General features: G+C 45.6%; 1 protein-coding gene across 2 annotated transcripts in view; it reads left to right on the top strand.

Moving 5' to 3' along the window:
• Positions 1-5,941: 5,941 nt before the first annotated feature.
• The window catches only part of RAB3B (RAB3B, member RAS oncogene family), a 51,374-nt gene continuing 34,789 nt past the window's right edge, over positions 5,942-22,526 (top strand). The window contains exons 1-2 of one of the 2 annotated variants that reach the window (XM_085232058.1): positions 5,942-6,326; positions 18,135-18,362. In XM_085232058.1, coding sequence (XP_085088184.1) covers positions 18,135-18,362 — 228 coding nt within the window. In that variant the 5' untranslated portion in view covers positions 5,942-6,326. Of the gene's footprint in view, positions 6,327-15,872; positions 16,021-18,134; positions 18,363-22,526 lie in introns of those variants that run through there. The other variant, XM_085232057.1, reaches the window with a different exon arrangement.

Genomic DNA, 22,526 nt, shown 5'->3' with positions numbered 1-22,526 from the left:
AACCTTCCTTGGGCAACCTGTTCCAGTGTGTCACCACCCTCCATGTGAAAAACTTTCTCCTAGTATCTAACCTAAACCTCCCCTGTCTTAGTTTAAAACCATTTCCCCTTGTCCTATCACCATCCACCCATGTAAACAGTTGTTAATATCCAGTGGTTTTCAACTGGACTTGAAAAGAAAAATAGAAGGGAAAAAGTAATCTAGCTTGACTTTCTGGGTGCATTGCTGGATCTTGTTCAACTTGTTCTTCATACGGACCCTAATGTCTTCTGCAAAGCTGCTTTCCAACCTGTTGTACCCATGGGTTCTTTGTTCCCAGGTGAAGAACTTTGCATTTCTCTTTGTCGAACTTCCTGATAACTCTCTGCCCAGTTCTCTGTCCATTTTCTCCGTTGAGGTCCTTCTGAACACCAATACAAGTGTCTGGTTATCATCTGCCCTCCCCAGTTGTGTATCATCTGCTAGTTTGCCAAAGGTGTCCACACCTTGGTTATTCCACAACTGACTAATCTCTTTGAGCCTAGCAGTTCTGCCAGTTTTCAGTTCACTTCACTGTCCATTTATTTAGCCTGTACTAAATCCATATCTCTGAGAATGCTATGGGAGACAGCTGAAAGCCTTACTAAAGCCAATATAAACCACACATGCTGCTCTCCCCTCATCCACAGAAACCCTTCATTTAAAAGGAAAAAAAAATCCTGTCTGAGAGGCACTTGCACTTACTTCCAACAACAAATGGAGAGTTTTCTACAGATAATTTTTTAAAATCTACCTTAGGACATTTACTGAGGAAGACAGTTGGATACAGTAAACCCACTTACCGAGTCCATTTTCACTGTTAGTAATGTTAGGAATTTTACCTTCCAGAACATTCTGCCTTAAGGGGATTTTGGACAGTAAATCTCAATTGAGCAATAAAAGACAAGGACATGGTGGAGATAATGGGATTGTTGCACACTGCAATTACCCTGGTCAGCTACTAAAAGTTACTCCTCAGTTTTTATATTCTGCTGCTTTTGGAAATTATCTGATAAATAACCTACAAGTTGAACTCAGCAACTGTTCTCAAGTTATATCAGCCTTCAAAGTAAATAATTATCTGTAAGTCCAGAAAAAGGATCTGTGTTCTGCAGATTTGTATTTTTTCCCTAGTTGGGTCAGCTGACCTAGTAAGAAATAGGTCCTGTCTTATTTCATTTATAGCTTTTGATTAACACAGCTGTAGAAACTCATTGCTAAATTTTTGTTTGTGCTTGCCACCAGGGGGAGGACTCTGCTCGCTCATCTGAGATACGATTCAACAAATCATAATGAAAAAAACCACAACTCTGATTCAGAATAGCAGAGTACAACTTTGTGATTTTTCTAGGCATACTTTCACAGTAGTTCTGCCCTTGTCTTATCTCTGCAGTGAAATGATAGCCTGCAATACATAAATAGTTTGTCACAAAGCCTTGCTTTGCAGCATGTTCTGATGTCAGAAGCAACACTGCCTCAAGGAAATTTTTAAAGTGCTCTGTGGAGATCTCCCACTGATGACAGATATGCATCCTTTACTTTTAAGACCATTTTTATTCAAAACTCATCTCCTTCGTTTCTCTGATGTGTTCCCTCTCCTGTAGCATTTTCTGCATTCCATCCCTAGCTAATTCTGTCAGAGAAAATTATCAATAATCCTTTTTTCTTTGCTATTTGGCTGCCTCCTTTCTCTTTAATCCTTCCTGCCCTTGGTATGCTCAGACATGGTGAGCTGGTACAGTTTCCCTGTCCTCCTTTGTATTTGCTCTTTTCTAGACTTCTAACAAGGAGCTTGGCACTTGCTAGCTGACTTGGTGTTTATTTGGGGTCCTGACAGAATATGACATGAGTGCTGCCACTTGATGTGGCTTGATGTGTGGGGTAGCTTGTTAAAAAGATATAAAAGCTGTTTACGTATCTGAATTGAAGGCTAATCTTACTTTTGGTCTGTTACTTACACACAAATATTTTTCTCTTGCTACCTGCCAGTTTTATAGCTGGGTATTTTAGGTGCTAATTCCTAATGCAGATTCTTGATGCCTTTCTGTTGTTTGATTTAGATCCAGTGACAAATCCTGGTTGGCGTTTTCTGCCATGCAGAAGCATACATCTTGAGATTTTAATCTGAGAGCTGTTGTATGTATGTTGTGTAACTTTATGCTTCCTACACGTCAGTGTTTGTTGTAGTTCTGTAAAAAGTTAATTATACACTGCAGCAGCTCAACAGTGTGCAGTAACCAAGGTCTCAGATTAGTTTGCCCTCATCAGCTTCATTTTGTGTGCATATCCATTTGCATATAACTTCCAGTAAAACTCTGTATTTACATAACTTCTTTAGATACATCCCAGAAATCCCCTCAGATTCTCCATTTATGGGGGTAAAAAAACCCTAAGACAATTCAAAATTCTTAGCATAGACCCAAAGAAGTGCCAGGCCAAATCAATCTCATGTAAACAAACATGTTGTCAGCTCCCTTCTTCCCAGAAACAACCCACAGAGGAAAAAATGCAAAGTTAATTAAAGAGTGACTAGACTGCAGCTAGCCATCTGGCTGCCTGGAAACAGAGGTTGCTTTGCACACCTGGGGCTGAACAGGCTTTAAGGAGGTGTCAGCCAGAGGCTCAGGAAACCTTTCCTTAGCCATGTTTCACAGCAGGGAACAAAAGTGCAACGGGCAAAAGCACCAGCACTGCCAGAGTATTCTGTTCATCATTCTGGCATGCTGAGTTTGCCCAGTCAAATGCACTTTCATCCCCATGTCTGTCTGCCATCATATCTGCCTTGTATCAAACTGCTAACGAACTTCATTCACTGTACTCACATCCAGCTTGTGTATGAATAGCTCTGAAGAGATATTAAACCTGTATGAATGCAAGGTCCTATATCCTTGAAGGAAGCAGAAGTTCCCACTGCTAATCCATGTGCATTTCAAGGAAAGGATAACGTAAGAGGCTGCATCCCACTTCCAGAGAGCTGAGTAAGTTGTTTTAGGGGCTATCTGTGCAGGGGAGCTTGCAGCCTACAGCAGGAACCAAGGACCCACCACAAAGGTCTTTCAAACTGGTGAAAGTCCCTTTGTTTCAGAACTAGCTGGCATATTATTATTATGTTATAGAAGCATTCTCCTTTTCTTTCTCCAAGAAAAAGGTGCTGATTTGCTAAGCGGTTTAATCAAATAAACTCAGTTTGCTTTTCCTTTCAAAGTTTGCCCAGCATAAGGAGTGGCTGCATACAATCCCCAGGCCTGCCATTGTCCAGAGCACCACTCCTAACAGAGGTAGTGATTCACCCTGCAGCACCAGCCTGCTGCCAACATGTCAGCATGCTGAGGAGGCATCCCCACTGACAGCTGCCAGCCAGTTCCCGTAGGCTGTCACCTCTCCAAGCAGTGGGGAATGGATCTGAGACTTGTGTGATCTTCTCCAGGTTGTGATAAACATGGCATAATTTTGTAATGGCTAACTCTGCTGGATTCCCTTGATTAAGGACAAAAGAGGGAGAGAAAGAACTCAGGATTTTCCGTAACTACTCTGGAAGCAGAAACTCACTGACCTGTGCTTCAAGGCTTCCAGGCTATGACTCAGAACAGCATGAAACGTGACACACTACTGCTGCTGGCACTTGTCCCTGGACAGGAGTAGAGCAGCCTGTCAAACAAGGTGCAGGGAGCAGGCTGTAGACACAATGGAGTATTTCTGAGCTGCTCCCATTTTCTTCCTTCTACGGACCAACACATGTCCCTGCAACGATCTGGGGATGAAGAGGAAACCGCCGAGTTTCACTTTCCCAAAAAAATGTGATGGCACCGCAGGGGAGCTGCAGGCAGAGCTGGGCGGGGCTGCAAGGCAATCCAGGATGATTGGGTCTGATAAGGCTGGAGAAAACTGGTTGCTAGTTAGAAATCCTTTTCTGCCATTTTTGAACTGTTTTCTACTTATTTTTGAACTGTTCTGCACAAGCAGAGTATAGGACAGGTCGAAGTGCTGCAGAAACATTAATTGGTAAGAACTACAGATGCTCTTGCTGCTTTCTGAATGTTTCAGGACACCACAACATGCTGTGCATAAGAGAAGCTCTTCTGGCAGCACAGGACAATTTGGATGTCACTTTATCGTGCAGATTCTGATACTACGATCAGTTTGCAAACTGTATTTTTAGGAATGTCGGTGCATTTAGCACTGATAATGAAATTTGCACATTTCTTGGAGAGACCATGGGGCACTTAAGCAGTTTATTCCTCATTGAGGGAAGAATCACCTGGCTATGTGCTACCTATTCACGTAAAGACAGTTCTGTTTTCTTCTTGCAGTTGACACGTTTTCTTCTAGCTTCCCAACATCAACTGGTAAGGAGCTGGAGCAACTGCAAACTGTGCTTCAGTGGGATAGTTTTTTTCTACAAGCTCAGAGCTTGTCATGAGCTCAGACAACGAAGCCGTTAAACACAGGATCAATGGTATTATTCCTGCTTACAACATCACACTCAGCAGCCACCATCTTTGACATATGCGCTTTGGTGCTGCTCTTGCTGGAGAAATAAGTGAAGTACTGTCCTTAGGAAAAGAGGGAACAGAAAGGTGGCAGCCCCAATGTTTTGGGACCTTGCCATGCAGTGGTTGGTTCCAGCTGCAGGAAGGGGGATTCGCTGTTACAGAGGGCACAGAGCAGCAGCCACTGGGGAGGGAGCAGAAGGCCTTCAAGGAGTCCTGCTGGCCTGGCCTTTCAACATACTCCATTAGGATCTGGAAAAAGGGTCAGCAAAATGGTCCTCCCTGAGGATCAGCTGCCTTTTGACAGCAGAAGCCATGCCTCCAGATGGCTCTGTAGGCTTGGCTTTTCCCCTTGCACTAAATGGTTCCAGTACAGGGTCAGGAGAGTTTTTGTTATAGAGAGCCGAAAGCAGCAGCCCTTGGGCAAGGAGCAGAAGTCCTTCAAGGGGCCCTGCTGGCCTGGCCTTTCGAGGTACCCTATCAGTCTTTGTACAGTCATGTTGGCAGCCTCTCACAGCACAGATACGCAGGGCAGCTGCTCTGTACTGGTGGTTACCTCTGGAGCTCCGCTCAAGGTAGCAGCCACTTTGTATGTTGGATTGTTCCTTGGGAGAGAACAGGATGAAAATCAACCTGACTCTCTTCCTGACTGTGGCTCTGTCCATAGTTTCATTTCTCAGAGATGGCCTTGGCCATTTCAGCTCTCATGGCCAGGTCTCTGACAGTGAACAAAACCTGGCCCTCCCTGAAAAGCAGCTGCCTGCTGACACCCAGCGCCAGGCCTCCAACTGGCTCTGTCAGCTTGGACTTTCTCTCTGTCCCAGATGGGTCTGGTCCAGGGTGAGCAGATTCATTACTGCAGAGGTCCCAAAGCAGCAGACCAAAGGCACGGAACAGGACGCCTTCAAGGGGCCCTGGCAGCCTGGCCTTTCAAGGTACCCTATTGGGATCTGGGAAAGGGTCAGCTAAATGTTCCTCCCTGAGGAGCAGCAGCCTGTCAACACTGAGCACCAGGCTTCAAACTGGCCCTGTCAGCTTGGCCTCTCCTCATGCCCCAAATGGCTTTGGTACAGTGTCAGCAGCGTTCCTCTTACAGACGGACTGTAAGAGCAGTCCCTAGACACCAAGCAGAAGGCCTTCAAGAAGCCCTACTGGCTTGGCCTCTCAGAATACTTCATCAGGATCTGTGAAAAGGGTCAGCAAGATGACTCTGCCTGGGGAGGATCAGCGTTGGACACTTTGTCCCACGGATCCTCTCTAGAGGCTGTTTGGCTTCCTGGTCACAGAGAGACCAGAGCAACAAATCAAGGCTCTGAATTTGAACGTGCAGTCTGTCTGTAGGATTTTAAGGATGACAGGGTCTTTTGTAGCTGGTTCACCACACCTCCAGACAAGCGTTGCAGGGATCACAGCGCTGCCTCATCAGTTTTCCTTCCCAACGTGCAGCAGCAGCAGCAGCTCGCGCCACACAGCCGCTTATCGTCGTGCTCCAGAGTTTGCGCTGCCACCTCACACGCGGGTGCGAGGGACCAGCTCTCCTCACCCGCAGCCTGCCGAGGCGATCCCCGCCCCCGAAGCGCAGCGTGGGTTGAGCGGCACCTGACGGGATCCCCGCGGGGCTCGGAGCTCACATCCCGCCCTCAGCCCCAGAGCAGCGGGCAGGGACCGCGCCGCGGCTCCGTTCCCGCTCGGGCGTCGCCAGCGGCTCCGCCTCCGCAGCCGCCTCAGGTGCCGGCGGGAAGGCGGCTCCCGCCACGCGAGCACCGGCCTCGGGATCCGAGCACCCCGCTGCCGCTCCGCTCCTGCCCGCCGGCTCAGGTAGGAGCCCCGTCGGGGCGCCGTCCACCCCAGCGCCGCGTCTCGCCTCGCCTTGCCCCGCCCTTCCTCAGAGGCCTTCGGGGCGGCTCAGGGTGCCGGGAGCTGAGCAGTGCCGTTCGGGTGGTCCGTGGGACGGCGGTGCGCGCGGGACGCGGAGAGCAGCGCTGTGTTTGTGCTGACGGATCTCTGCTGCGGCTGCATAGCGGCGGGGTCACTTCTGGGCTCACATAGCCGTCCTGTCCCCCGTGCTACAGGTGTGCACCGCGATGCGATGGGGCTGTGGCGGTGTTTCGGCTATGAGGCTGCGGTGGCATTCGCAGAGTTGCATCTGCGTACCGCCGAGTGCGAGCACGCAGCTCAAAGCTGTTCTTTCCTGTTATTTGCACCTGGTGGTGACGGTGCGCGTTTCCTGAGCCCTGGGTACTGAGCGCTGCCTCCAGGGCTGTGCTATGGGGAGAGTTTGTAAGATAGGTCAGGAGGCAGGAGCACACGCCGGCCTCTGAACCCAAACTTCCTTGCAATTCTGACAGAATTGTGCCGCTCTCATTTCAGATTGGATGCATTGTCAAGTCACAATTAGAGAATATAGTGGGTTCTAGGTTTTACTAGCTCAGTTTCTTACTACATCTCTGGTGTAGCAAAGCAGCAAACACAGTGTTCATGAGCACGCTGGTTGTCATTATCCCATAATGTGGGTGTTTCGAGGAGCTTTTCCTGCGATCTGATGCTGGTCGAAAAGGGCAGATGACAGAGCTGCGTGGCAGCACTGCGTGTTTTGGGGCTTTGCCTTGCACTGGCTGGTCCCAGCCGCAGGAAGGGGATGTGTGTCTTCCCAGGCCTCTCCAGCACACTGGTGCCTGGGAGCTGTTCTCTAGGAGCTCTGTGAAGCAGAGAAATATCCCAAGGCAGCCATTTCAGCTGTGCTTTGGGTCACAGATTTGTGTCTGGGGCTCATAGTTCTGCAGTGCTTAGTGAACTGTTCAGCTTCTGGCTTTCCTCTCAAGTGGGTTTTGCACACTGCCCCCAAAGGCTTTTGAGGTGAATCATGTCTCCTAACAAAGCCAGCACTGAAAGGAGCCTGGATGTGGCTCTGGCCACAGCTCCTTCTTGCTAACAAGTGCAGGGTAATGCCCAAAACATGAGGGGTTCGGGCCCACTATCCTGCTGGGGAGACCGTCCTGTGCTGGGGACAGCTGTAGTGGCAGCAGGCTTCCAAGTCGACATGACTGCATCCTCCCCAGCTCTGCCGTAGTCTCCTTTGTGACATCATAGAGCCGGGCATGACATCAGTCTTTGTACAGTCACGTTGGCAGCCTCCCGCAGCACAGATACGCAGGGCAGCCGCTCTGTGCTGGTGGTTACCTCTGGAGCTCCGCTCAAGGTAGCAGCCACTTTGTGTGTTGGATTGTTCCTTGGGAGAGAACAGGATGAAAGTCGACCTCACTCTCTCCCTGAGTTTGGCTATGTTCTTAGTTTCATTTCTTAGAGATGGCCTTGGCCGTTTCAGCTCTCATGGCCAGGACTCTGACAGTGAGCAAAACCTGGCCCTCCCTGAAAAGCAGCTGTCCACTGACACCCAGCACCAGGCCTCCAACTGGCCCTGCCGGCTTGGCCTGTCCACTTGCCCCAGATGGGTCCGGTACAGGGTCAGCAGAGTTGTCAGTGCAGAAGACCCAAAGCAGCAGACCAAAGGCATGGAACAGGACGCCTTCACGGGGCCTTGGTGGTCTGGCCTTTTAATGTACCATACCAGGATCTGGAAGAGTGTCAGCAAGATGGTCCTTCCTCAGGAGCAGCAGCCTGTCTACACTAAGCACCAGGCTTCAAACTGGCCCTGTCGGCTTGGCCTGTCCACTGACCCCAGATGGGTCCGGTACAGGGTCGGCAGAGTTGTCAGTGCAGAGGTCCCAAAGCAGCAGACCAAAGGCATGGAACAGGAGGCTTTCACGGGGCCCTGGTGGTCTGGCCTTTCAGCGTACCATACCAGGATCTGGAAGAGTGTCAGCAAGATGGTCCTTCCTCAGGAGCAGCAGCCTGTCTACACTAAGCACCAGGCTTCAAACTGGCCCTGTCGGCTTGGCCTGTCCACTGACCCCAGATGGGTCCGGTACAGGGTCGGCAGAGCTGTCAGTGCAGAAGTCCCAAAGCAGCAGACCAAAGGCACGGAACAAGAGGCCTTCAAGGGGCCCTCGAGGTCTGGCCCTTCATTGTACCCTATCAGGATCAGGAAGAGCATCAGCAAGATGGTCCCTCCTCAGGAGCAGCAGCCTGTCAACACTGAGCACCAGGCTTCCAACTGGCCCTGTCGGCTTGGCCTGTCCACTTGCCCCAGATGGGTCCGGTACAGGGTCGGCAGAGTTGTCAGTGCAGAGGGCCTGAAGCAGGAGCCCCTGGGTATGGGGAAGACGTCCTTTAGCTTGCCCTACCCCCTGGACCACCTCTGGGACGACATTGCCCAGGGGTCATTAGCTTCGTTCATTATGGGGGGGTTGTTAGTTATCTTCATTCAGTGCCTACTGAGGATTGCTCGTGGTCTCTGGAGATAAGCAGAAAGACCTCTGGAACAGATGAATGACTGAGATGCATTGCAGAGGAAAGGGGGCTGCTGGTGGGGAGAGGGAACCACAAAGACCTTGTCCGTGAAAGCTTTCAAGGAGAGCAGGCTCCCAGAGTCCAGTACTTCTCCCCAAGGACTCACTCATTCGCAGGATGACACCCACTGGAAGCCCACTGTGGAACACGAGGCCTGCTGGAGGTGGTGTGAGCCCCATGTGCTGCACTGAGCAGTCCTGTGAGGGTGAACTACCTCCAAAGGAAGCCAAGCCCTAAAAAATAATGCTCTGTAAAACGAGCCTTTTTCCCTCTCACTGTGATCGTCCCCTGTTCACTTCCAGAGAACAGGAGAAATGATGTGAGCTTGTGGGAATGTAAGAAAAAACTGTTCAGAGCAACAGCTGTGAAGCAAGATAAGCAGCATGAGAACCAAGGACACCTTTAGAAGAAGAAAGTACGTCTCACGACTCTGATTGGATAAGCTTCTGTGTGAACAATTGAAGAGTGTTTTTGCAGAATGCTCTGCTAACATTTATAAATAGAGTTGTGCTCAACAATAAAGTAGACTAATAGCTTTTAACCACACTGGTGTGCTGTTATGTCTCTACCATGTCCTGAGAGTCCAGAGACTTCCCCACATGAGCTTCCATGGAAGACTGTCCGAGAAAGGAGACTGCTAGTGGTTACGACCTGGTTTGAGATGAATAAAAGGCACACTTACTGGAGGACGTGTCATTTTGGTGCCAAGGGGCCTGGGGTATGAGCACCACAAAAGGCGGTGCTGCAAGAGACAGCTGCTGTGTGTGGGTTTGGGGGCACGGGCCTGGGGTGAAGGGAGGGAGCTGGGCTGGGAGAAAGCATCTATGACTGTGAGGAGGCACATGCACAATGAGCCAGAAGAAGAGAGCACATCCTGACAGGATGCCCATGTTCCACATGAGATAATCTAGAGTGACCTTGAGTACACTGGGAGGTCCTGTGTCCTAATAGGCACGCTGGCTAGCCTTTAAGGCACCTTAGAGTACTTAGAGAAGCTCTGGAAACATTTTGGCATGCTGTAGACATGAACACTGGGCTGTTCTGAGAGGCCTCCTAGGGCACACTGGGATGATCTAGGGCACCATAGAACACACTGAGGAGCTCTGAGAGCACTCAGGTTTGCCCTCAGGTATACTGAGTATCTCCTGAAGTTCTCCAGGATGCTCTGGGAAGTCTGTAGGTGACTTGTGTCCTCCCTAGCCCACTGGCATCTGGGAGCAGGTCTGCAGGTGTAACCCTTCCATGGAGCAGAGAAATGTCCCATGCTGTTCTTTCAGGCTGTGCTTTGGTCCACAAAACTGGGCTTTCAAGTTCATAGTATCATCATAGAATCATAGAATGGCCTGGGTTGAAAAGGACTATAACAATCGTCTAGTTTCAACCCGCCTGCTATGTGCAGGGTTGCCAACCACTAGACCAGGCTGCCCAGAGCCACATCCAGCCTGGCCTTGGATGCCTCCAGGGATGGGGCATCCACAACCTTCCTGGGCAACCTATTTCAGTGTGTCACCACCCTCTGTGTGAAAAACTTTCTCCTAATATCTAACTTAAACCTCCCCTGTCTTAATTTAAAACCATTCCTCCTTGTCTTTTCACTATCCACCTTGAAAAACAGCCATTCCCCTTCCTGTCTATATGCTCCCTTCAAGTACTGGAAGGCTGCAATGAGATCTCCCCAGAGCCCTCTCTTTTCCAAGCTAATCAAGCCCAGCACTAGCAACCTTTCTTCGTAGGAGAGGTGCTCCAGCTCTCTGATCATCTTAGTGGCCCTCCTCTGGACCCGCTCCAAGAGCTCCACGTCCTTCCTGTGCTGGGGACCCCAGGCCTGGACGCAGTACTGCAAATGGAGCCTCACAAGAGCCGAGTAGAGGGGGACAATCACCTCCCTCTCCCTGCTGATCACCTCTTTTTTAATGCAGCCCAGAACACAATTGGCCTTCCAGGCTGCAAGCACACACTGCTGGCTCATGTTCGGCTTCTCGTCTGCCAGGATCCCCAAGTCCTTCTCCGCAGGATTGCTCTCAAGGAGATCTTCCCCCAGTTTGTATAAATAGCTGGGATTGCCCCGACCCTGCACTTGGCCTTATTGAACCTCATTAGGATTTCATGGGCCCACTTTTCCAGCCTGTCCAGGTCCCTCTGGATGGCTTCCCTTTCTTCCAATGTATCGACTGCACCACCCAGCTTGGTGTCATCCACAAACTTGCTGAGGGTGCACTCGATGCCATCGTCTGTGTCGCTGATGAAGATGTTGAAGAGCACCAGTCCCAAGGCTGAACCCTGAGAGACACCGCTTGTGAGCAACCTTCACCCTGACACAGAAACACTGATCACAACCCTTTGGCTGCATCTAGCCAGCTAATTCCTAATCCATCAAACAGTCCATCCTTCAAATCCACACCTCTCCAATTTAGAGAGAAGGATTGGTGATGGACCATGTCAAAGGCCTTGCAGAAGTCCAGGTAGATGACATCCATTGCCCTTCCCCTATACACCGAAGCCGTCACTTCACCACAGATGGCCACCAGATTGGTCAGGCACGATCTGCCCTTGGTGAAGCCATGCTGGCTGTCTCAAATCACCTTCTAGGAGGATCTGCTCCATGATCTTCCCAGGCACAGAGGTGAAGCTCACTGGCCTGTAGTTCCCCGGGAAGTTCTGCAGTGCTGAGTCAGCTTTGATGAATGTGTGTTTGGATTGCTCCGTTCTTGGTACTCTTTGGTCTTTGACACTGACTGTCAGGCTTATATGTTTGGGAGTGCTAGTTAGTTAAAACCTAGGAAGTATAGAGGCACCTATAATTCCACTTAGCAACCCTCCAGTCACCTGGTTTATTCAGGACAGCAGCTTGCTTTTACGCAAAGGTGAAAGGTTTTAGACCTGGTGATGTACAAAGATTGGTAAATATTTCTTGCATGCTGAGCCTGGTTATGGTCAGACAGTAGCTCCAAGTCCTATGAATCCCAAGTAGCCAAGCTTGCTTTATTAACAGCACAGTTGGAAGCCAGGTCACAGCTCCCTGCAGGGAGCTGTGTTCCTATGCAGCACTACTCCACTCCCAGCCCTCCCCCTGCAGAAGGACCAGCAGTGAATGCCACACGTCCTGGAACAGAGTTGCTGTGCATCTGCTTCGTGTGTTGCCATGCGTAGTTTTAGTTCATTGTGCAGCCTTGGTATATTCAGTAGAGAAATACTCAAAGGTATTTCACAATTACCAGTTTATCCCAGGTGAAATCAAAGGAGAACTGTAAATCTGGAAAGTAAACAACATGGGAACTTCTATTTCCTTACATTTTTTTTGCTACTGTAAAACTAAAGTAACAGATTTCTTCTTCCTGAGAGTTTTGTCCTGGCCCTGAAATTGAGGATGTTGCGCAGGAAATGGGAGAGGCATGGTTCCAGACATGGAGAAACACATGACTTGAGGAAATCCGTCTGACAACTGCCCCTGCCTGCTGCCTTGCATATTGTAATTGTGAATGCAGAGAGCTGATGGGACAGGGACAACAGCTGCAGGTTGAATTTTGAGTTTTGCTCCACATCCTGCAAATTCTTAACAGACTTTTTAAAGCTCAAATCTAAACAGGTAGTAATGAACAGACTGCCTTGCTTAAAGGTTATTCTTCTTGAGTTGTCATGCATATTATATATGCAACTTAATAACTGTGTGCAAATTCCAGACTAAATCCACTACAAAAAATCTAATTGTGAAGATTACTGGACTCAGTAATAAATCAGTTTTAGTTTTTGCTGTAAGTAAAAAAAAATATATATTTTCTTTCTGTTTATGCTTTTGACTTATTTTTATTCTAGATCTAGCAATTCAGTTGTTTGGATGACGCTTCAAAAAAAAGGTTCCTTGCAACCATTGACAGTGCTGAGGTGAGAGACAGAGGCAGCTACAGAGAACAACTGCTTCGGAGGACAGGGCTGTGAGAACACAGGGAAACAGAAACAAGCAAAATGTGGAGCAGTCTGGGCAAGTGCAAGGTGGCCCTTTTTGTGCCAAGTGGGACAATTATCAATTGTGTGGGTCATGAGAAAGGATTTGTCCTTGGTGGTTCCAAATTGCTACCTAGAATAGGTGGCTGCAGCTTATTTTCAGAAAGTCTGAGTTTGCCTGGGTGTTCCAGCATACTCCACAAGGCAGTGCAGTGTAAATCAAGGTAGCACAGCAGGCTTCACCCTTGTTTTCTGGAGAGGAAATGCATCGGAGATTAAATTGGCCTTCAGGTCATAGTAAGTGTGAGAAAGAGGACTGAATTCTGTAAAGCTTTTCTGGTCTAAATCTGGAATAACAATTGCTCTAAGGAAGGTATTGTTACATAGATGTGCCGTAAGGGGGTTGCATTTACGTGTCCAGTTGTAATCATCGTGCAGCAGACTTTGACCCAGGCTGTGTGCAGAACAGTACATGCAGGTGCATTTCAGGTGCTCCGTGGCTCTATTTCTTTCAAACAGGGAAGTAGGGTGTAACAATTCCTGTCCGAAGTTTTGCATCCACTTCTAGAGCATCTCAGGAAATTAAACTTCAGATTAACCTAGATGACTTCTCTTTAATAAATTCTGTTTAAAATTTATAGATAGCTTCAGTTATCTACTGTTATCTCAGTATCTGTTACTAACTCAAACACCGTTTGTCTTTGCTTTGTGTGCTGCAGGGCTTTCCCTTCTACTTCCAGTGAAGGAAGTTCAGACCTTTATACAGCAGTGTGTTTGCAGTCTAATCTATCTACACATTAGTGTCTTACGTAATATTCTCATTATCCATCTTTATCATAAACATAGTAATAATCCTTTTGCTTCTACGTCACAGGTTCAACAGTGACCACTCTTGTTTCATATAACTCACAGCACAGCCTCCATCTGTCTCATGGATTATAGATCTAAATTGGTAACTATTGCTTGCTTGCCATACTTAGGAGTTTTGTTAATTGCTCATAGTGTGTTTTCTGCTTCTGATAAATCTCTCTTGTAGTCCTGGCCTTAAGGTCATGGCCTTATTTCCTTTATGAGCTGTCGTCTTAGGACAGCATGTATTGGCTGTAAAATTACATTAGTAGATAGAGATCTAATTCAGAATTTAGTTTAAGTCCTGAAACAGGAAAAAAAAAAAAAAAATCCAACACTTTTTTTTTTTCCAGAGAATAGAGCACATAAAAGAACAGGTTTTTATAATAGAGAATAGACTTACCTGTGTAGCTTGTGATCTGGAATATTTTTAATGTAGACATACTTCTTAACACTTTCTTGTGAAAAAAAACAAAAAAACAAATTATTGTCTATTGAAAAGAGGTTATGCTGCATGTGAGTAATGTCTCCTGTGGATTACTGCTCAGTTCTGATCAGAAGGGGCAAAGGAGCCTTCTGGTTTAGCTGCTTTTTTGTTTCTTCCCTGCCATGTACCTTACAGCATGGTTTCTCTCATCATTTGTATCATTCTTAGAGCTCCTGACTGCGTTCCTGTGAATCTTGGCAGACTGCTCATCTATTTGTCTCTAGTCAACAGAGTGTTGACTTCAGTACTATGTAATTCTTTTTTCTGCCTCTACCTTTATTTAGCCTCACTATTTTTGCTTTTAAGTGAGTGTAGCTGCTGATCTTTTTCTCTTCCTTCCACATGTTTCACTGACTGTGGATAGCCAGGAGTCAAAACAGTTACAGCTGTGCTTGTGACTGTGCCTTTCCTCTTGTTCCACACTGCTTAGTCCTTTTAAATTATGTACTGCCTTTTTTCCTTTGCTCGCTGATCTTGAGTGCAGAAGCAGTAAGATGGAAGTAAGAAAAAGGAGGTTATGTCTCTGGAAAAAGGGTGATTTGATGATGACAAAACAGTTAAGCAGTCGTTTTTAAATTGCCACTGGTATATAACACAAAGTATTTGTGGTAAATGTCAGTTTGGGCTTTAGACATAAAGCAGTAACAAATATTAAAAGACACTGCGGCTGTCAGAATTGCATGGCATGCGTGATATAGAGAGTGCATATAGATTGATCATGTTAATATTTCAGATATTTCTTTCTCTGTAGTTTTAAGTGCCATCGATGTGAGCCTATTTTGTTATTAAGTGAGGTGGCTGAGGGCAGGCAAGGAGACCCTCCCAAAGTCAGGAGAGACACTGACTGAGAACGGTGTTCTCTGGTGGCTAATAAGCTTTGATTAAGATTTTGTGTATGAGTTTGAGGCTGAGATGCCTTAAATTGCATTAGGAGAGGTTCAGGTTGGATATCAGGAAAAATTCCTTCTCAGCAAGAATGGTGATGCATTGGTACAGACTGCCCCATGAGGGCACTGTTCCTGGAGTTGTTCCACAGCTGGGGCAACGTGGCACTGAGGGACAGAGTCAGTGGGCTTGGGGGCTGGGTTGGGGTTGGACTGGGTGATCTTAGAGGTCTTTTAGCACCGTAATGATTCGACGAACTTTCTCTTAGTGAGTGCCATCCCACTGCTCAGTGCTCTCTGCTTGGCTCCCCCAGTTGTGCTGCATCAGGAGCTGAATCAACTTCAGAAACAGCCCAGCAGAACAGGAGAAATAAAGGAGGAATTATTTTCAGCTGGGATCTGCCTGTTCTCTGAACCAGCTCATTGTGCAGTCCTCACAAGGGAAAGCCTGAAGCAACAAGAGAGTGAGAGGAAGGTGGGGATGAGGATTAGGAGAAAGAAATTGGGAGACTTGGCTTGAGGATTTGAGCACAAATTCTGGGGCAGCCCTCTGAAGGCTTTCAGCTCAAATGCTTGTTGAGTGCAGCTTCAGTAATGATGTGCTATCAGGAATTAGTACTGCCGTCCTTCCAGTTTCACTTCAGTGATCAGAGGAGGAGGAGGAAGGAAAAGTCAAATTCAAGCAAGGAGGTGGAATTCCCTTTGAAATGTTTGTGCTCCAGTGCTGCCTGTGATGTTAGAGAACCTGCAGCGTCTCACGCACAGCCCAGCCACCGGTGCCAGGCAGCAAGAGGTGTGCTTCTATGACAACTGTGCTGCGTCCTCTGCAAGTATCCTCTGATCTTATTTTCTGCATTGTGCTTCTAACAAAGCTGCTCCAGCTGGTCGCTTTCTATAATTGCTTTTTTAACTGGGATTGGAGAGTGGCATTTGTAGCCAGGTATGCTTTTGATTAGAGCAATCTAGGGGGGTAATGGAAGCAGCAGTGTGTCATTTAAAAGAATGGCGTGGAGTTTGCAGGTGGTTTCCGTAAAGGTGGTGATAGGAAGAAGACACTGATGAGTGGAAAACTGTCTACATCTAAATCTTTAAATCACCCAGGCTTTTAGTAATGAAGGCATCTCACTTTTCCATTCACAGAGACTTGAAATGGAGGAGTGGAGATTTGTTTGTTTGTTTGTTTGTTATCAAGTGCAGGTGCATTGTCAATGGGACTTGTGGAATTATACTTCCGTATGAGAAAAATAAGTTATTCAGACACCTTTGCACTGTTCTCCAGCTCAGTGATGGCACAAATTAACTAATCTAGATTCCTAATTTCTGCAGCTGAGATTTCTAAGATTTGAGCTGAGGCAGTGAACGTGTGCACCTGAGTGTGTGTGTCAACTGGATGCTGAGATGTGTTAGGAACTACAGGAGATGAATAGAAGAGCACTTTTCTGATGCGCTGGTGAGAAGCAAATTTGTACTTAGGTTGTTTTGGAGCATTTGCAAAGCACTGACTAACAGCTGAAGTTAAGAACTGTATGTATCAGGGCTGGGTTGTATCCTGCAGAGAACTGCTTGTGGGAAGATGTGACTGCATGCAGTGCAGCTGTTGGGTATCAAGCTGCTGCTGGAGCTCTTCAGAGCTGTCCTCACAAACACAACCTGTGAAAGGTCTGTGTGATCCTTTCTTTGTGGGAATGTTGCAGGTGTGTAAGCAGAGAAAAGCAAAACCAACTCAGTTTAAACTTAAATAAAACGTGCTCAACAATTTGTTTCCCCTATGCTGGAAACTTAATATAAATTGGGATATCAGCTTAACCTGGCTTTTGGACAGTGTTTTGGGTTTAAGGCTTTTTAAATACAGTGGAAATCAAACACTTTTTTCAGCAAGTGAAATCCAATGTGTGAGTGAGATTTGATAAGAAAGTGGACAAGCAGCTGCTTATCAGATCTGAGCCACTGCTGCCCCTGTTTGCAGGAAGCCCTGACTGCTTATAAGGAACCAAACCTTCATCTGCCTGACAGTGGGTAGATTTTGAAACAGCATCGGTGATCAAAACTGTGGCATGTTGCAGGGTGAAACTTCCTTCCTCTCCTCTCTGTAGTTCAGTCTGCGTTGGTGTCTTCTGCTATGGTACAAATAGAGGTGAAAAGGCAGGGGTTTGTCTTCTCTTGCTGAGTGTTGGAGTTGTGAAGCTATAGAGAAGCCCACGGTTGCTTGGTGAGCTGATGCTGTGTTGAGGTTTCAGACTGCAATTACTTTTTGGTTTCTGAATCCAGTTTAGGATTACAAGAGGATGAGGAATCTAAGGCTGCATCTTTCCTTTGTATTTTCTCATGTCCCTCAACTCTCTGCTCCCTTTTGCTGATCTAAAGGGATCATCTACCTTTAGAAATACTGCCTACAGCATTTTATCATGCTCTGTTTAATTGCTGTCTTGAGAGTAGGTAGCTCTTGGATGGATTTGAGGCTGATAGCTAAAATTTCTTTTGTCAACTGATATTTCATCTTCTTCTGTTGCCAAGGTTTTATGTATATATATATTTTTCTTAATCTGTAAATATGGAGGGTAGAACTTTTGTAAGTATAACAATGATGGTGTGCATGAGCTAAAAATGGAGATTTTTCCCTAGCAGTCTTAAAAAGAATTATTTAGTTTCACCTGCCTCAGTTGCTGCTCCATGAACAGCATAGCTGGATGCAATGTCAGGTTTTAGTGCTTGTTGCACTACTTATTTATGGGAGCAGCAGAGATGGCAAGCTGCCACTGGAGTAGAGTGCTGTTTCCCCAGTACTATCAGAACAGTCTGCAGTAGCCATCTGTTAGTCTCCTACATACAGAGCAGTGCAACAGGTGTCTTTTTTTGTGTCTGGAGATCTTAGAATTACAAGTGGATAGCAGAAATTTGCAGGTATTATTTAAAAGAAGTTTTCAAGGTATGTTGCTCTTTCTTTAGTAGATGTAGCACTTAAGTCATTAGAAAGAGAGAGAAGCATATGGTATGCAATTAAAGAAAACAGGTACTGAACTGTCTTTTTATAATGTTTGTCCTTTTTTTTTCCAGATGGCTTCAGTAACAGATGCCAGATACAGGCAGAAAGATACCTCGGATCAGAATTTTGATTACATGTTCAAACTCCTGATCATTGGCAACAGCAGTGTGGGTAAAACATCCTTCCTCTTCAGATATGCTGATGACACTTTCACGCCAGCCTTTGTCAGCACAGTAGGAATTGACTTCAAAGTGAAAACAGTTTATAGGAATGACAAACGGGTGAAACTGCAGATTTGGGTAAGTGCCAGTATTTTCAACAGTATTTTATTACTAAACCCAGTAAAGATATGACAAAACTAGCTTGCTTGGAGATTAGACTGTTGTTGTTATTAATATAGATTTTGTTGTTCATATGTTTCGTGTGGCTTTTTTTTTTCTTTTTATTCCTGCAGCATAGCTTTCTCTTCTTAAGTTCTCTTTGTATTGCTGCTTCAGTTGACTGATAAGACTCTTGATTTGGTCTTAAGCTGATGCTCTTCAGTGTCAGGGGTTGCTGTATTATTAAACTGAAGCAAAACCCAAAGCAAATCATTAGGCTTTTCATAGAACCTTTTGAGCGAGCACTTGTAGGTTAAAAAAAATTCAGTGAGCACTGAGTGAATGATCTCTAGACAGAGCTTCTGCGGTCACTTTAACACCCTTTGAATAAGCAGTGGGACCTTCCTGCCTCAGAGGTATGCTTCAAACTGCCTTGACAGAAATGGCTTCTTGGTGAATCAAATGGGAAGACAGTTTGTGCAGGTGAGCTGGAGGGCCGTCTGCTCATGGATCCTTGCTGGAGTTGAATGACAGCCTTCTGGCCCAGTTTAAAAAAAAAAAAAAAAAAAATGTTCCTAGGCTTCAGAGTCCCAGAGTGGAGGATCAAGGCTGAGCAATTGTGTCAACAGCTCACTACATTCCCTTTCTTAGAAAGCAGGTGTGTTCCTTCATTCTATCCAGTTGCAAATGACTTCAATTGGATTTGTACCATAGTGTTTGTCCTGACAGTCCTTAACTCTCTGTGTCCCAATGAATTACAGAGTGTGTTTAAAAAAAGCCCAAGCTTGCATTGACCTATTTCAGAGTACCCTGGGGCTCCAGCTGCAGTTCCAGTTAGCAAGATTCTTCTATTTTGTGTAAAAAGAAAATATCTGAAATAAGATATCAGCTACCTTTCTTTCAAATGATTTCCTGGAGCTAGCTCACCAACATGAAACAGCTATTTCGTGGTTTCTCCCACAAGTTTAAGCTTAAAGGTCAGAATTCAAGATTAGTTGAAACTATATAGTATTTCTGTCAAAACCCTTAGCAGCCAGCTAAGGTCAGTCTGCTAATTGAACAGTGAAGCTTGGTTTATATTTGATCTCTTATTACTGCATCTAAATCACCCTTTTCATTGTGACTATTTTGAATCCAGAGTGAGAGTCTAAACTGCAGAAATTTATTATTGTTGCTTACTGCAACGGTAGGATTCATTTTATGTGTTGCTGGGTGTTGGAAATATCCAAATAATTTTTGTCAGGAAGGTATCTCTGATAAAAGCAGATTTTATTCGCGATCACAATGGCGGCCGTCCTGCAAGCAGGAGCACCCCTAAGGCCACAATGACAGCTTTTGTACCTTGTTTCTCCCTTTGCCTATCCCCCTCCCCTGTTTCCCCATTGGCTGGGTACTCCAGGCTCACAATCTTATCAGACTTTACATTTGTTAATTGCTGTGTTATCTGGTGTCAGTATTCTTGTCATACTGATAGGGTGATTTTCTTCAAAGCCTTTGTTAAACACAGAGCAATGAGGGGCAAGGTGATGCCAGGCCTTCCCGTGTCTCTTCAGGCGCTTCCTTGGGCATGGTATGACCTGCTCTCTGGTTTGATCAGTCTCGTGCAGAATACTCCCACAATGTGTATGATAAAATATACATATATACTCTTAAATACTGAGTGTGCATTCCTAGGGAAGGTTCATCTAGAGGATAAGTGATGTAAACTATCAGAGACTCCTGCCCGAAGTAAAGTAGAAAGACTCCCAAAAAGAACTATGGCAGCGGAGACCATGAAATACAAAAAATATTATCCAACTCTAATGCAGAAACAACATTTGATTCCCACTCTGGGTACAAGGTACAGCAAATTATATAATGAAAGATCCTCACTATATTGCTAAATTCTGGTACTGAAATGAATGTAGATAACCTGGCATGGATCTGCTTGATTTTTGTGTAGGGTCTGGGTAATGAGAACATTTGGAGCTGAGGCCCACTGAGCAATTGAAGAAGTCATCCATCCTGTTTGATTTTTCTTAATCTCAGAACATGAAATTCTCTAATAAATTGTTTAAAAGCAAGACAGAAAGCATTATGAAAGACATGGGTTTTTTTGTTGTTTTTTTTTTTTGTTTTTTTTTTTTTTGCAAAGATACTGTGGTTAAAGTGATTTAAGCACTAATTTTAAGTAAATGTTTGAGGATTTCAGGAAAACAAGACTTTAATAACCTTAAACTTAAGAAAAGGCTGATTCCTTTGTGGGTGCAAGCTGTAGAACCTGTGATACTGGAGTGTATGGGGACTGCTGAATCACGGCCTGAGCCTCTGATTGATCACCTGAGGTGAGCAATAAGTCAGCCATGGGTACACAGGTGAAGGCAACTCACCTGTGCTGCTGGAAGGGGTGGAGCCTGGCTGCACCTCTCCTACACCCATTTAAAAGCTGACTGCCAGTGGGGAAGGATCTTTTCTGGAGATCCACTCCACTGGAGTTTCCCACACAAGCCCAGGTTATGGGTGAGTGTATCTATCATTTCTGTTTCCTGCTTTGGTGTAATAACATCATAGCCAACCTCTCAGTTATACCTTAACATCTGTGTATTCGTTAATTGTACACTGCTATACCATAACATCAGTATATTCATTAATTGTACACTGGAGGTAACCAGCAACACTAATTTAAAATTTATTTTCAGTAAAAAGGTTTGTGTAAGTGCTTGATAGTTTCCAGACTGACTTGTGCTCTTCTCTATTTCTGTGTTCCTTGTGTGGATCCCTGATGTGAGTCATGGCGTAAGGGCCTGAAACAAAAAACTTTGTGTTTACTGCTCAAGGAAAAAAAAAAAATAAAAAATCAAAACCAAACCAACCAAACAAACAAAACCTCAGGAAAAACATCATTGGAACTTGTTTACTCCCTTCCTGTCTTAATTGCAATTTCAGTGTATTCTTCTGGTTGCATGTAATAGTGTGGAGCCAGTAGTGTACCAAAACTACGTTCCTATGTGTAGGAATGAGGAATCTTTCTACCAGCCTGTCCACTGATTTACTTTTTAAAATGATTTACAGCTGCTACTGAGTTTGTCTGTGTAGTTCCTTTAACACTTTAATTTACTTGTAACTTTCCAGTTATGTTGGCTTCTTAACATTGGTAAGTCTGAACTGAATCAGATTTAACCTGAAACTAAGAAAGTAAAGAGAAGGTGCAAGTCTTTAAAGGAACCATTTCAAATTTCTGCATAAAACCAAGAGAGGAGCACTTTTAGGATCTCTGCTCTGAGCAGCCACCTCTCAGTCCGTGGGTGCCTGCAGGTCCCTGGGAAGTGGATGCAGCTGCAGCATGCTCAAGGGGCTTTGCACAAGAAAGCTGGTTTTATGTCGTGTAAATCTCAAGGCTGGGGAAAGCTCCCATGTCTGTCCTGCGCCACAATCCAGAATGATCAGTGATCTTTGGGACTTCCTGTGTTGACTTTTGCCTGTGTTGGTCAGAAAAGCAGGATGTTTGGGTGCAGGGCTCAGCTACCTCGAGATCCTTGGGTTTTCTTAGAGGTAGGGAAACCTTGTGCTGCTTGAAGTGCCAACCTGTCAGGTATAATGATCAAAGATGAGAACTGCACTGTTTAATTTTAACGTAATTACTGGGCCTTTCACTTTGTTGGCATTAACTTCTCAATTACTCAAACTGATATTTTAATAAGGCTTCTTACCAGTTGTGCTAGTGACTGAGTGCTCTGGGGGATGACCCATTTGTTTGAACGGACTTGAAAGGAAACTCTTTCTTTTGAGTTGGGAACTGGGAGGAATGGGACCCGTCAAAGGTATTTGTGGTGTGATAGCTCTGCTGCTAGAGAACAAAACGGTAAAATGCTCCTGAGAGGGATTATATGGGATAGTTTTGGGTTTTTTTTTCTTTAAAAGGGAGTTGAGTTTTAATTTCAAGTCTTTCATGTCTTGCTTTGGAGTGGTGATTTGATGTAAATTGCATAAAAGACCTTTACTGAGGAAGTTCATATTGTAGCTGGATGAGGTTCGGTAACTATCCTTTCTGAATTAAAATATTATTTATGTAAATATATTAATATTATGTAGATATTCTAATATCTGCATAAATATAGTTCTAGGATTAGACACTTTTTACAGCCCTGCCAGCTGTAATAATAG

Source organism: Meleagris gallopavo, chromosome 10, assembly GCF_905368555.1.
Source record: "Meleagris gallopavo chromosome 10, MGAL_WU_HG_1.1, whole genome shotgun sequence".
In the NCBI taxonomy this organism is placed as follows: Eukaryota; Metazoa; Chordata; class Aves; order Galliformes; family Phasianidae; genus Meleagris; species Meleagris gallopavo.
This window is presented reverse-complemented; position numbering and strand designations above follow the sequence as displayed.